Consider the following 15,697-nt stretch of genomic DNA (forward strand, 5'->3'; position numbering starts at 1 on the left):
ATTTTTGGCAACTTTTGGTGAAAACAAGGCTTTAACCATTTTAAGCATTTTAGCAATGTTTTTTTTGTCAATTTCTCACAAGAATGCGAGTCTTTTGGACAATTTTCATAAAAAAGTGATACTTTTTGGAAATTCTTGTAAAAAAAATGACAATTTTCATCAATTTACAAATTTTTGAATTTTTTTTGCAAAAACAAAAGTTTTTGACAATTTTTGGCGGAAAGTGGAATTTTGACAATTTTAGCAAAAAAAAAACAGATGCAACTTTTGGAAATGAAAAAAACTGTCAATTTTATGTAAGAAAGCGAAATTTTTTCAGCAGTTTTACTAAAAAGCGAGAATTTTTGGCAACTTTTGGCAACACAAGGCTTTGATAATTCAGTAAACGAAACGGTAGACTTTTCCACAATTATTGGCAAAAAGGTGATACTTTTATGTAATTTTTGCTGATGGATCATTTACTATCGTTGATCAGAAAAAGTTTTCAATTCCTGATCATATGCAATCATACTGATGAGGCAGTATTAATTAATATGTAAGGCCCTGATTTGAAAAATATTTCTGAGGGGGAAGGGGCATCAAATCAATGTCGACGCGACATTAGTTATGCTATGTTAAAACAACTTCACACGATCACATTTTTAATCAAATTGAGAAATCCTACGAGCCTCGAGGTCGAGATCATTTTCAGAATAGGTACTTGAAATCTGCGAAATTAATACCAGCTACCAATATCTTTTAATTACAATTCGTATTACTCCAAAAGGGGGACGAGCAATAGGTACCTACCTAAAGATTATTTTTTTCGAAACTTCGAAATTTCATCACTTTTGCCCATCCAATTATTTCTGGGTATAATTTCGCTTTCAAATACCTGACCTGACCAATCAAACAATCTCAATCTAAACTTCTCTATTTACATTTTTTTTGTTGCTCTACACGATGCGTATTAATCAATAAAAATTGTACTTTTAATAGTAGGATCTGAAATTTAATAATTATAACATCTCTCAACTGGTTATTATAATAACACCAACAAAGAAATTAGTTCGTATAGCACAGCACCATACGATACGGTCTGGTCGTTTCGCAATAGGTACCTATCCATGTTATACTACAGTCTATAGAATATAACAAATCCTCAGGATGATCAATCTCCCCCTTTCGGCGGAGATCTTTTAACGCGTCAGCTGTTTTTATACGTTTTTAATACGGTTATCAAACAATACCCTGTAATACATCTAACGAGATAATCTTTTCTTAGACTGATACAATTTATTAATCTAAGATACGTCTACATACGAGTAAATGTAATGCAGAAGCTACGTAGGTTCTATAATGTGTATTATCATGTAACACAGCGAAATGATGGTCGTTAATGAACGAGGCGAAAGATGTACAATTCCACATGGTTGGAGCCATCGTGAAATATTATCATCGTTTTACAATAGGTTCTAAATTACATTCTTACAATAAAATATGTATATCCCTAATTGCTTTACATAATTGCCAATTTGCACTTTTACTTCCATACATCAATACCTACATCGGTATGTACAGTATAGGATATCCTGACGAGAGGAATTCCTTCGTCCAAAGGGCCTTAAAGATTCCTTTACCCGAGCGACGGAATTCCCACTCGAATATTTTCTAGTCAAATTAAAATCTCCAAGTAACACTGATGCAGAAAAATGTTGTTTTTGCAACTCGTCTATCATTTCCGATAAACGTCAGCGAGAATATATCATCGTCAATATATTTTCTCATTATTTTTTTGTTACAGTTACTGAAACCGGAAGACAGGGGCGTTTTGCAAATGAAAGACCACGCCGCGATATTCGGCAACGGATATTTCACTCCGGATGAATACGCAGCAGTTCAAGATGAAGGATACGTAGTGCCTTACGACAGACGTGACGCTGATTCGAGAATGGCGCGTAATTTTTACAGACAACAACAAATTACCAAAACATAAATGGCAAAATTTAGCTTTAAAGTAGATCTAGTTTAAGAAAACGACAAACTTATAACTTTGTATAAGCTTTAAAAAAATAAACATTTCGCCGTTATTTTCTTTTTCTTTCTGTTGTCGTACGTACAATATATATCTGCTTCATACGGGTCTCAGTCTGACACCCTTCTCCACCTCCGACCATTTCTCAGTTTCGGTCCTCTTGCGTACGTACGTATATGCGCTGCAAATACAAATATAAGCCATCCGGCTAAAATAAATGACCGGACATTTTCCTTATACTACAATTCGCGAAGTAATCCTCGGCGCCAGCCATTCGACTAATTGCTTTTCATTAATTTAGCACGCGTTCAAAAATCAAACTTCTTCGCACCCCTCCCCTTCTCCTCCCCTCACCTCACCCAAAAATAGAAATTTTTAGCCAATTATAAACTGTATGGGTGTATGGCTGCGTATGGGTGATGAGGTTGGATACCATGAACTCGAAAAACGCGTCAAAGAAAGATATTTTCAATACGCTTTTATAAACACATTTACGCCTTTGGGCACAATAGTCCAGCGTCGTCTCTTTAAAATCAAACAGAAAACTTTTAAAAACTTTGTAATTTACAACTCGGGTTTCCGAAAACGTAGGCCGATATTGGCAACTTATCGCGTGCCTTTGCTGATCCGGGCACGAAGCTGCGAAAAAGTTGTTGCAAATGCTTAATCGAGGGTAATTACTTTTTCGCCTGATTTTCCATTACTCTGAACCAACCACTCGTAGTATTTGCTTTAGTTTAAAAACGATATTGTAATCCTTTAGGTAGAGACATAAATTAAGGTACCATCACGTTTCACTAAATCGACGACGCTACGCTATGCGCCATTTTCGCGAGCTCGAACTCGAGCTCGTCTGTATAATCATTTAAAAAATTAATACTCGTAGCATCGAAAGCGTTTTCGTTTGTTTTCAACATTTCTGCTTCTGCTTCTGCGTTTCTCGCAATCATCGAGTCGTATTTACAAAAGAAATTGTTTTAAGCCGTTCCCGCCACGTGCTACATAATACGATCTCTTTTCGCACAGTCGTCGAACTGGCAAAACTTTTTACGCGTAAAACTCATCGAAAACTCTGTCTCAAAACGCGTTTGTTGGATCATTTTGCATATACCACAACATACTACACGCTGTGTATCTGTATACAATACATATACCAAGACAACGGCAACATCTGCTGACAAAATACCATATACATAGTATCGTCTAATTAGTAATTACTTCGTATCAAATAACTTCGAAGATGAGTCAGACCTTTCCAACTTATTATCGCGTTATTTCGAGTAATACGAATTCAAAATTAAGATCTATTTTATACGCAGTTCAGAAGTACAGAGATGAAAGACCGTTGATGAAAAGTTGAAACAAGATTCGCATCCAGATCAAATATCAACAGACCAATGCCTAATTGTGATCAAATAAAAGAAGGTAGGTAATTACATGTTGACTCATGACCAGACGAATAAGTAAACAGGTAAGTAGGTACATTATGTAAGAAGTATACAAGCAAAACGTATACTTAGGGATTTTTAAATATGAGTCGATCACATGACTCACAAAAATAGATTAAACAGAATCAGTTTATTGTTCAATGATCAATTTCAGCACACAAAAAAAATTGAAATAATATGGCTCAAGAGACAGGTGGTTGGAAAAATATTTTAAAAGTTGTCAAAATTAAAGCCAATAACCCACGTTTTCCCTTCACATAATTGATACAGGCTTCAATACACAATATGTTTTCCTGACCTTCATCGTTCTCCATCTTCAAATTTCTTTCGGCCACCCCTCCCTCCTAGCACAGCTAAGTCTAAATTACGACTATATTTTTTTGGATAAAAACCAGTTTTTATCTCATTCGCAAAATTCAACGACTTTTTTTTCACAAAAAATTCAAATATGTAAGTAATCACTAATCAGAGCATTTTACTTTTTTTAATTTAAAAATCGGAAAATAAATTTAGGAACAATATCAAAGAAAACGATATTTTTGAAACTTTTCGTCAATTCTTTTCAAAACAAAAAAAGCGTCAGAAGAAAAAATGAAAATTAAGCTCGTAGAAGGGTTAAAAAATATGCACATCTACAATATTGTACCTAAGTAAGTACGTGAAACTGAAAGTGGACAAAAAAGACATCATTGATTTTTGCTGAATTTTACCGAAGTTTCATCCTTTTTTGTTCAATACCTTTTTTCATACAATTTTAGCCAATTTTACTGAAATTTCATAAAATTTTGTTGGTAATTTTTAGTGATTCCTTTAATGCCTTTTTGAATACCTCTTACAGGTCACGCATTATTGCACTAAGAGATATTTTTACATAAATCATGAGATTTTGGATGAACTCTGAAAATTTGACAATTTTTACTATAAATTATAGTACTTTTTGATTTTTTGAAATAAAATTTAGGTAGTAATTTCTTTCAGAGTGTATTGCAAAAATTACTATAATTTATAGAAAGAATTGTTAAATTGATCTTTTATAGTAAAAATTATCAAATTTTCAAAGTCTATCCAAAATCTCAAGATTTATAGTAAAAAGTGCAATACATTTTTCTCTATGAGACCATTTTTATTAAAATTTCGTTATATTTTTGATATTTTTCATTCTGCAGTGATTTTATTGCTTTTTCTCATCATTTTAACATGTTTTCAACACATTCTGAGTCAAACTTACCAAATTGTACAGAAATTTCATCACTTTTCGGTATTTTTCACAGATTTTAACGTTTCTATGAAGGTTTCGTCATCTTTCTAGCACTTTTTTATACAAATTTTTTTCATATTTCATTGACATATAAATATGACTTTTTGGTGACTTACAGTATTTTAAAAGATCTTTTGGGTATTTCATAGATCATTTTAAGACATTATATAAACCCTTTTTTGGACATTTTTCGCCAAACACATTTTACAACTTTTTTGCAATTTTTTTGGTGATTTGAATACTTTTACGAGTGATTTTAAATCATTTGAAAACGGTTCTATGCCGTTTTCAAGCATTTTATAAATTTTTTTTTTTTGCAATATTTCATCAATATGTTTTCAAGTAATTTTTAGTAATTTTAATCTTTATTTGGAAAATTTTACTGAATTTGGTTACAGTTTAGCTGAAGATTCGTCAATTTTTGGTCATTTTTGGTCATTTTTAGTGCATTTTAGAGTATTTTTCTATCATTTTAACACGGATTTAGAAGAAGTTTCCACAAAGTTTATAGTATATTACACCATAAGGGGCGAAAGTGGACGTTTTAACGACGAGTATTGTTCACTGAGCGAGCCGAAGGCGAGCGAAGTGGACGAGTTTACTGAACGAACCGAAGGTGAGGGAAGTAACTGCTACCGAACGAGCGAAGCGAGTGAGGTAGCAAAATTTACTCGTCGTTAAAAAGTTCACTCTCACACCTTATAATGTAAGATATTTTACATTACGAATTATAAGAAAGTATACGCATTCGTCGCTGCTATGTGGGGACCATGGTATTCAGTTGAGTCTTGAGTCTCTGCAGAATACAGAGTATAATATTGTGCAAGTTATTAATTTTAATTACATGGGTAATGAAATATGTATAAGATAGATAAATCGTTATTCAAACAAAATTCGAACAAACACAGCACATGCACATGACGAAAGAACTGACCATAACAACACACTTTTGACTTCACAAACAACAAAATAATTCAATGCTTGATTAACGCAAAACCCAGAAAAATCTCAATAATCTCATAACAATGTGTTACTCATGTAAGCCTACTCGCGTTCGTTATCTTTTCGATAGGTTTCGGCTGGTGTTTGGTTAACGCGGGTGGAAAACTTCTGTACGTGTTTAGTTGACGCGGGTCGAAAGTGCCGGGATGAAAAGAGGGCTTTTCGCCCCGCATAGAAGGGGCGAAAGTGTGTACTTTCTTATCATGAGTAATGTAAATGTAATTTTCCACACATTTTGCCATGGTTTTGGAATTTTTTTTTTTTGTGATTTGCTGGGTTTTTAATGCGTTTAGTTGTGATTTGAAGTGATATCACCAATTCTTTATACAATTTTATTATTGTCGAAATTTGTCAAACTTTATTAAAAATTTTTCATTTTTTGGTGATTTAAATGACTTTTTTTTTGGGAAATTTAAAGCATTTTCATACTTACGAGAAGCACAAAAATCTCGATCAGGATTACAAAATCCACAAAAAAATGAGATCGGAGAGAGGTACTGCGCCTTTTTAAAACTCGAACCTCTTTAAAACTCGAACTGAATTCCATTTGGGAAATGTCCGTTCGGGAATTCGGATTCAGGATTTTGGGTGCGGTAACCAAGATTTACGGTCATTTTCTCGAATGCCAAAATCCCGAATCCTTTGTTTCCCGAAATTAAAAAAAAAATTTCTTCTAGAAAATTAATAAACTTTTTTATTCAGAAATTTGAACAAATGAGCATTATAGGTACTTCAAATACCTACTACAAAACGTACTGAAAACGATGAAAAAATTGAAATTTTGAGAAATCAGTCAAAGTAAATTGAGGAAAATAAGATATTGTAAATGAATGAAACATATCACAAAAGATGAAACTTGAAATTTAAAAAGGCTCTGAAAAAATCGGATCATCAATAAGAAAATTGAACCAAATGAGCACAAAAGTAAAACTTGAATTTTGTAGCTTAAAATGGTCCAGAAAATAATAAAAAAAGAATTTTGGGAAGTGAATTGAAAAAATTTGAGTTATTAAAAAAGTTTGATCTGCGGTGGAAAAATCAATCTCAAGTGTGGTATGATCATGCAATTTAAAAAGTCGAAATTTCAAATGCAATACGTCTAAAAATCAAAGAAAAATTGAAATTGTCAAAAAACACTCAAAAATTAAAAAAAAGCAAATTGTTCCTTATTTTTGTATTTTTAAAAATCGGATCTGCAATAAAAAATTAAAAATTTGGAAAATCCGTAATTCGGGATAAAAACATTCGAGAAAGTAATCATTCCGGATTTTGGGTTTCGGGAAAACGGAATTCGGGAAATATTATTCCATTGAAACGAAAAGTGTTGGTTCAAATTGTTTAGAAACAATAAGATAGGTGAGCCTACCTAAATTCACTTTTCAGAATACCTAGTTACATACCTACATCTTGTAAAACAAATAAAAACTTTTCATCTTTAAAAAACAAAGTAAGTCAAAAATGACCAATAATTATGTATCCAAAATGGACCAAGTTCACCACAGACAAAGCTGGAATAAGTATAAACAGACACATTATAGCAACATGAAATTTTCTTACTTAAGTAAAGCACCGACGAAAATGAGCAAAATTAGGGGAAAATACGAAAAAAAAACGCGATAGGATCTGTAGAAGTCATAAATTATTTGCGATTAGTAGGTAATCTAGGAGTCGGTCTCTTTAATAATGCACACCTACTTAAATCATTCGAATTAATGGTAGGCTAAATTATATGTAGTTTGTTTTCCTCTGAAATTCTAATTTATGCGAATAACAAATTCTTCAAAATATTATGAAATTTTGAAGTATTTTTTTAGCAAAGCAGAATAATATAAATACTCGAGAAATGAATAGTAAAATCATTCACAGTTCCAACAATTACGACTTCGAGTTCACTGCATTTAGTGCTAAATTACTGTACTTTTTTCAAAACAAAAAACATAAAAATGGGTTTCGGTTATTTGATGAACGTTGCAGTTATGGCGGTGTTCGCTGTTTCTCAGTTGGCTATGCATGCTGAAGCATCATTAGGAGGAGGGTAAGATACCTACGAGTATAATTCTTGATTTTGTATTTTTTTTTCAAAAGTGTTTTATTTATACTCGTAATTATTAATGATAACGCGTTCTTCACAGCACTGGAGGTAGCGGCGGTCTAGGCAAGAAGTGATACTACTTAGAGAAATTATATAACCTGTTCAATTTTGGGCCAATTCAGATTCAGAATCCATCAAAGTCAACCACATATTCAAATCGCAATTGTCACTTTACATACTAAGTAATATTCACAAATTTATTTATGTCCACAAGTTATAGACAACCGAGTGTTTAGAATTTCAATCCCATATGGTAGTACCTATGTACTTGAGTAGGTGCATATCTGTCTATTTTATCCGTTATCTAGAATTTTATATTCATTTATTCGCATAATAAAGTAATCCAGCATACGCAGACCAGTAATTTACCAATTGAATTTTTATACTCGTATGTAGGTATAGTATAGCTAATATTACGTGCATTATTTTGAAAGTTTGCACATTTCGAGTGTCGTACCGAATATCTACCGATATTCAAACTCCTGTAGAGCCCTCAATTTTACGATCTGACAGCTAAAAAATTTTCGTGAGCTGACATTATGGGGTTCCTCACGCTTCGGTTTAAAAAATAAGGGAAATATTCCATTCGGGAATTCGAATTCGTGATTTTGGGTGGTAACCCTGATAGGTGTTTATTTAATCAAAATAATATGGTCGATTCCCTTATTTTTATAAAATTTTCAGTCACTTTAGATTCGTTTTTTTTTTTCAGTGAAATGTATTTACTTCAAAATCCACAGGATTAATTATCTAATCTGCGAACCTAACCAGACTTCTGAGTATTTTCTTCAACTTCCTAAGAGTAAAATACATCTGCTAATAAATTCAACATTACCTACATACACTTTTTTTCAAAAATTCTTGGGAAAATTTCAGTTGAATTTGGATGTAAATAAATAAGAATAAAAATAGGGTTGGTTATAACAAATTAGACACAACAGAAGTTCAAGTAGCCTTCCTCAAATTATTCTAAAATTTTGAGCAAAAACTTCCACCAAAAAATCGTCCCACAATCTTACCCTCAACAAACCCAAAAAAGTAAAACAATTGGTGAAAAAAATTCATAGCAACTAAAGTACGAGTACAATTCGGTATTTCCTTCATCTCATACATCATAACTTTCGCCACCTGGCTGAACCATAATTATATTCTCACAGCACGCCAGATGAAAAAAATTTTGAAGCGATAATCAGCCTTAATTACTTTATTATTTCACCTCCGCTCGTACTTCCTCTTCAGTACGCTGCACAAACGTAAACATCCGAACCGATTAATTTTCATGAGAATTAAAAAAATGTACGTGTAACAATAACTAAGCAAAATCTACTCGTAACTTTTCATCAAATTCAACCTTACAATGGCTAGTTTAAATTTTAAATCCTTTTTAGCGAATTCTTACGGCACCTTGACTTTCATTTTACGTACCTTCGCTTAACGGAACTAATAACCGGTTCAACCCTTATGAAATAACACTAATTGGTTTTGCTCGATGGAGGATTCTAAATTACATTATTTCCAATATCCTTTACTGCAAAGGCATTAATACAAGTTTGACAATCACGTTGAGAACACTTTGCTACTGTGAATGGTTCAGTGAAGTTTAAGAATACTTTTAATGCGATCTAACCATAAAGAAGAGTACTGATTTAGGTAAGCTTTTATTCTTATATGTATCTAGATATAGCACAAATCAAATGCTAACGCTTTTGTGGAATAAGTACACACAAATAATTTTACATCTTGAAGTAATTTTTACGTTTTGTATTGTACAACGCGACGTTTTATTCAATGAGATGTTGGTTGCCAAAACTACTGGAACATTGGCATTTTTTCAAAAGGTTTTTTTTAACCTGTTGTAAATTTTATTTAAAATGTTTCCAGTTGGAATTTTCTTTTCATTTTCTTTCATTATTTTTTTATACCAAGTGGTGTAATAATTTTATGTATGAAATGGGGACTCGTAAAACGATGAAAAATTTTATTACATTAAGAAAGGTAATAGAATATTTTCAAACCATTTGATCATTTGATTATCAAACTCGTTTAAAAAAAAATGGTCACCTCGTTTCACAGTTTGCTATTTTAATAATAATAAAATTATCTCGCGGACATCTAGTTCATAAATAAACCCAACTAGCGACTTATTTCCATGTATTTTGACAATGTATGCGATGAAATTGATCATTAGTTAAACGATAAAATAAACCATTACAAGTATTTATTTGCTCGTTTAAATTCTAATCAGAAAGATTTTATGACATTTATATGCATGTAAAGGTTTCTTAATAAGTTGTTTTTTTTTTACTTCGTTGCCATACTTCTGTTTATCCGTGCATTTCTTCCATCGTATTTTATATATATTATACATCTCCAATGCAAGTTGCATTTTAAAAACGATAAATTAATTACAATCGGTTATCAATATCGTATAGTTGATGATGGTCGTATAGGTAACGTCATTTCATCACATTAAATAAGGGAAAAAACTTTCTCACATTAACATTTATCTATACACAATATGTGTTCTGAAGGCATGAAGTAGCCCAGTGGTAGAGTCAACGAGTACGATTATCTAATAGAGCTTTCCTATGGTTTGCGAATTGCATCTCGTTGGTTAGAATTACATCTGAACTTTAAAGACAGGTCATAAAGGCGATGGTTATTTAATCTAGACTTTATGATCGTTTAGTATAAGAAGCAGGCATATGTGTGTCTTTCAAGATGAAATATCGCATTAACTCGCACAATTACCTACACATCTGGGGGCGATAGGATATATTTTTTCAAAATTATGCTACTACCTGCATATGGGTCGAAGATCATCATTATACTAATAATCTTCAACTATTTACAGGATTTAATCGACAGATAGATAAAGAAAAAAGAAACAAACCGTCACTATGAATAATCTAGTCATCAGTTCGATCATTCTATGCGCTGCGGTGTGTTGCGATGCAACCCTATTTTCATGGGGCAGTTCAGAGGCCAAAGAAACGAAACCTACTGGTTATTTGCCTATTTTACAAGTCCACAAATATAATGGTTTTCAAATCAATCCGATCCAAGGACCGCCGATTTATTTACCAAACGAACAAAGCGAGTCGAATAACGTCGAAGGGCAAACAATTCAGCTGAACCAGGAACAAATCCAACAATTAGATTTGATCAACAGGTTGGCTACATTTCTTCCAGCGGACGCTGATTTGCAGGAGATGGACCCTAGTGATGTATTACCTTACGTTAATTTAGTATCGGAAGATTCTTTGGAAAAATTCAAATACGTAGTCGAATCTAGTAAAAAGAAAGAGAAATCAAAAATTTTGAAAATCATCGCTTTTCTCAAGAGTATAAAAGAGAAAAAACTCAAACCGTTTAAATACGTCGCCAGCGTAGGTAGCAATTTAATCCATAAAAAGAAAAACTGGATTTTCGGTTCCGAGACAACCACAACTCCAGAACCCTACGTTGAAACTACTCCCTCGTTCAGCTACCCTTCTCCTCCTCCTTACAACATCCCTTATAATCCGTACTTTACACAAAGTATTAAACCAAATTACGCAGATATTCATCCAAGATTACCACTTCCTCAGTATCAATTCCCATACTACCAGTATCCAACTTACCCCTACAACCAACAGCAGAAAAATCCTTCGCAAAATGCACCCACTTTACCCAGCGCTGATCAATTCCCACCCAGTTATCCTGCAATTCCATCGCAAAGTAAACCAATTGAAACTCCATCAGCCGAACCTGCGATCCTGCATAAATTACCAGAAAGTAATCCAACACCGGCAGCGATTCCTCAATATCCAAAATTCTCTAACAGTTTCCAATTCCCAGCGAACTTTCCTTACCCCTCATTACCAGCCCAAAATCCCCAACCAGCTAAAAGCGAAGTAACCTATGAATACAAACAACCTCCTGCTAGTACTTTTGCTGTCCAAGATACCAATACTGATAATCGTCAAGTTCTCACTTTCAATCAACCAGAATTATCTTCGACTCAGGCTCCGGCTCCTAAAGCAGAACAATCTAATCAACAGCAACAATATTCTTATCAGATCAGTCCAGCTTCGACTGTATACAGTCCGCCACAGCAACCATCATTCGCCTTACCAGCATACCAACAACCGAATTCTTGGTACATTCCACCGTCGTACCAGAATCCTCACCAAGAGCCAAATAAATTTTACGGCACTTCGTCCAACGATTTAACTGCCTCTGGGTCTGAAAATGTTGAAAAAATTGCCCAACCAGTGAAACCAGCGAGTAGCCAGAATGACGTAGCAGAATCTTCCAAGTTGAATAACGCTGTGACTAGCACAGAAACGGCGGTTTCAAAACCTAGGACTCGTTTGCGACCTGTTCAAGTACCAACTCGTAGTACCACAATAGTTTATCCTAGTTTATCCAAAGAAGAAACTACAAAAGGTAGGATACAGTTTCATGATTTTTATAATTGAGCGTACTTATTCAGTACCTAGTAGGATAGAAATTCTGTTTACGATACAAAACTTTCAAAAAAAAAAAAAAAAAAAACAAAGAACGAATTTTTTAAAATGAAAATCAATTTCAATAGGTAGCTTTTTTCAATTTTTCTTGACAGAGTAATATTTTTTTCAAATGTTATATCCTTTGAAAAAATAGACCAAAATAAAAAAAATGCTTGTGTAACAAACTAGTAAGTATTTTGTAATTACGAGTAATAATGTAATAAGAAAACAAAAAAAAAAATATGTACAAAATCAATTGATGGATTTCCAATTTTTTAATCATCAAAATAATATGAGCAGTTTTTTGTAAAAAAAAGTGAATGAAGAAAAGAAAACCAAATCAATAATTAAGTATTTTTGAAAAATCGAAAAAAATGAATATTTTTTAATTTTGTTGAAATTTTTATACCCAAAAACAAAATCGAAAATTAATTTTAACACATTGAACTTAAACCTAATACTTAAATCATTAAACAATTACATCTAATAAATTCTAATAATACTTTTATGCATGATATTCTGTTGGAACGTTAGCTTGAGGGTGATGTACCTGCCCCCCTCCATCCCAAAAATTGGTCTAATACATTTATAATGATATTGCGATATTCTGTACGTTACATGATTTGTTTTCTTTATAAACTAATTTCTTGGATTTTCCCCATTTCAACTTAAAAACGATTGTTTTTATTAGAAGTCATCCTCCTTCCTAATTATCAAGTTACAAATCCCAAACAGAAGTAGCAAATCTTTTAAAATCAAAAAGGTTTCATTTTGAATTTTTTCTTTAGATTATTATCGGACGAGAGGAGGCAAAGAGAGGGATTAAGTTATAAGCAAATTTTGGTTCCTCAGAATAAAAAGCGAATAGAGTAAAATCAAAAATTGTGGGCAATAAAAAAATTATTTAATTTGATAACATACAGCTTCAAAAAATTTCAATTCCCATTCCCCCAGTTGAAACATAATAAGTAATAACAATAGAGAAGAGTTCAAATCTTTTTTTTTTTTTTTGAGGAATGGACATTTTCAGCTGCAGCTTCATATTTTGCATTTGAGAAGAAAAAAAAATTTTTCTAAGCCATTCTCTACCAAAAAAAAGGCTGTTGTGATACTAAGTTAAAATTTTGAAAAATCGTCTTCGACTTCTAATGAATCTGTTGGACATTTCACAAATTTCTCATTCAAAAACGCCAAAGTCGAGATTACAATTCAAATTATAATAATAGGTATTCACTTTTTAGTGACCTTGAATTTTTTGTTGAAAATTTTAGTTCAATTGGTGCATTTTTTTCAGTTTTTATTTCACCAGTTTGTTAATCATTTCACTTATTTCTCATTCAAAGAGGCCAAAATTGAGATGAAATTTCAAAATTTCAATTTTATGCATTTTTTTCATTTTATATGTATTTTTCTAATTTTTCAGATATTTTGTTCATTTTTCATTCAAAAGGGCCAAAATTGAGGTGAAATTTTCAAGATTTTAATAACATTCACTTCTTACTGGCGTTGAATTTTTTTCAGACATTTTAGTCAAATTAATGCCTTTTTTCATTTTTTTATTTCAAGAGATTGAAGTACATACGTAATTTGAAGTGTACCAATCAATTTTTTCAGTTTGTAAGGTAAATGAAAATTTCAAAGACGCTGAGAGTAGGGTAACCCTAATTATTTCCCCACAATTTCTCAATTTCTTATAGCCTAAGTTACAATTTTAAAAAATTCAAATTTATGCACAGATCCTACTAGGAAAATATTTAATAAAAATCTATATTATTTTTTTTCAGATGATGTGAACAAATCATCGCCAGCAAACGCACCAACAACGAACTAATGGTATAAAATGCACGAAAAAATTTTGTATGTTTAATTATAAGCCTATTTATTGTTCAACCAGTATGAAATAAAAATTTTTTAAAAAAGTTTACATTCGCGAAAGTATTTTTCATCTAAGCAAGGTCAAGTTCACCAGAAATTATGACAATTTGATCTCTCCATAAACCGAATACCTCGTGGTGATCGTAATTGGATGCCAATTATTCAAATGAATCATTTTACAAACAGGTTACGTCTGTTGTACCTACAGATTACAGTACAAGTTTATATACGTATACCTACCTACAAACTGTTACACGTCCAAATATCAAATTACAACATCGTTACACATATACGACCAGCGAGCAGTTCGAAGAAAGAAAGAAATAATCATATTCGCACAAAAGCATCAATTTCTTCTCACATTGACCTTCGAATATTTCCATTTTCAGCCTACTTAATAAATGAACTAAATCAATTAAAAATAAAAACAACACGTTCCAGTCTGCGGTTTCTCTGACTCGACTACGCGACTATGATTATAACTTATAGAGTACGTCTGATTGAAAATGAACCTTAAACGGTCACTAGACACTCGGACAGCAGCGATATATACTCAAAGAATTTTCTCCTGTCATCTCGAATGGACGAGATGTGTAAGTGACTTACGACAGGTTGTTGGGTTTGTTTTCAAGGTTCAGTAAGTCGGTGACATCTTAAAGAGGGGAAATTCTTTCACACATATGTGATTATCTTCCGGTGAAATGAAGAAGGTAAGTTGAAATAGCAAAAATATTCGATGAAAAAAAAAATATTGCAGAGGGAAGCATTAAGTGAGGTGGGAAGGGGCAGACATTCAAATTGCACACTATCTGTATAGGCAAAAATTAATACAATGAAGTTGGATTAAATTAAGCGCCACTTCATATCAAAACCTTCCGAGTGTAAATAAAAATCGACCCTTTACATATTTGGAATATCCAGCCAATAATCAAGTTGTTAAACCAACCATTCGATTCAAATAAAATTTAAAAAAATGATAATAACAAATGAAAAAAACCACATCGGATTAAGGTTATCTAAAATTGGCAAGCTGAACGGAACACATTATACAAAGATGATATTATTTCAATAAACTAAGTCATGGGTGCATTACATAACGACACATTATTAGCTTTATCACAAACACCATACATTGTTGACAAGCTAACGACCATTTATATAATTAAAACTGAAAGTAGGATTCATATTATAAAACTGTATTTAATACATAATTTGAAAACTAAACCAAAACTAACACGACTTTTTACTTTCGATTGCATCATTATCATGTTGATGAGAACGAGGAAAATCCCATTAATTAAACGCACGGTGTTTAACGCCTACAAAATATGGCCTATGTCAGTAGTTTTCAATACAATGTAGATTAGCAATGTAAGTATAAAAAATATCCCCCATTTTTTTCGTATTTTCTTTACGAACATTAGAAAAGAATTTCATTTTTGCTGAATTTTCACGATATTTTCTTATTCGTTCGTTTCGTCTTAATTTTTTCCTTGATGAGAAAACACATCATCA

At 32.4% G+C, this 15,697-nt stretch overlaps 2 protein-coding genes and 1 long non-coding RNA gene across 4 annotated transcripts in view; all 3 read left to right on the forward strand.

Annotated features, from left to right (window-relative positions):
• Nucleotides 1-2,069, forward strand: part of LOC135848052 (uncharacterized) — a 38,799-nt gene extending 36,730 nt beyond the window's left edge. For both annotated transcript variants that reach the window (XM_065367824.1, XM_065367823.1), the window contains one exon: nt 1,784-2,069. In XM_065367824.1, coding sequence (XP_065223896.1) covers nt 1,784-1,975 — 192 coding nt within the window. In that variant the 3' untranslated portion in view covers nt 1,976-2,069. The remainder of the gene's footprint in view (nt 1-1,783) is intronic.
• Nucleotides 2,070-7,490: 5,421 nt separating this feature from the next.
• On the forward strand, nt 7,491-8,171 carry LOC135847141 (uncharacterized). The gene is made up of 2 exons (XR_010559091.1): nt 7,491-7,757; nt 7,855-8,171. It is a non-coding gene; the product is annotated as an uncharacterized LOC135847141 (long non-coding RNA).
• Nucleotides 8,172-9,308: 1,137 nt separating this feature from the next.
• On the forward strand, nt 9,309-14,231 carry LOC135847140 (adhesive plaque matrix protein-like). The gene is made up of 3 exons (XM_065366571.1): nt 9,309-9,464; nt 10,669-12,245; nt 14,092-14,231. The coding sequence occupies exons 2-3, from the start codon at nt 10,715-10,717 to the stop codon at nt 14,136-14,138; spliced, it is 1,578 nt and encodes a 525-aa protein (XP_065222643.1). The 5' UTR covers nt 9,309-9,464; nt 10,669-10,714; the 3' UTR covers nt 14,139-14,231.
• The last annotated feature ends 1,466 nt before the right edge of the window (nt 14,232-15,697 follow it).

Source organism: Planococcus citri, chromosome 5 (genome assembly GCF_950023065.1).
Source record: "Planococcus citri chromosome 5, ihPlaCitr1.1, whole genome shotgun sequence".
NCBI lineage: Eukaryota > Metazoa > Arthropoda > Insecta > Hemiptera > Pseudococcidae > Planococcus > Planococcus citri.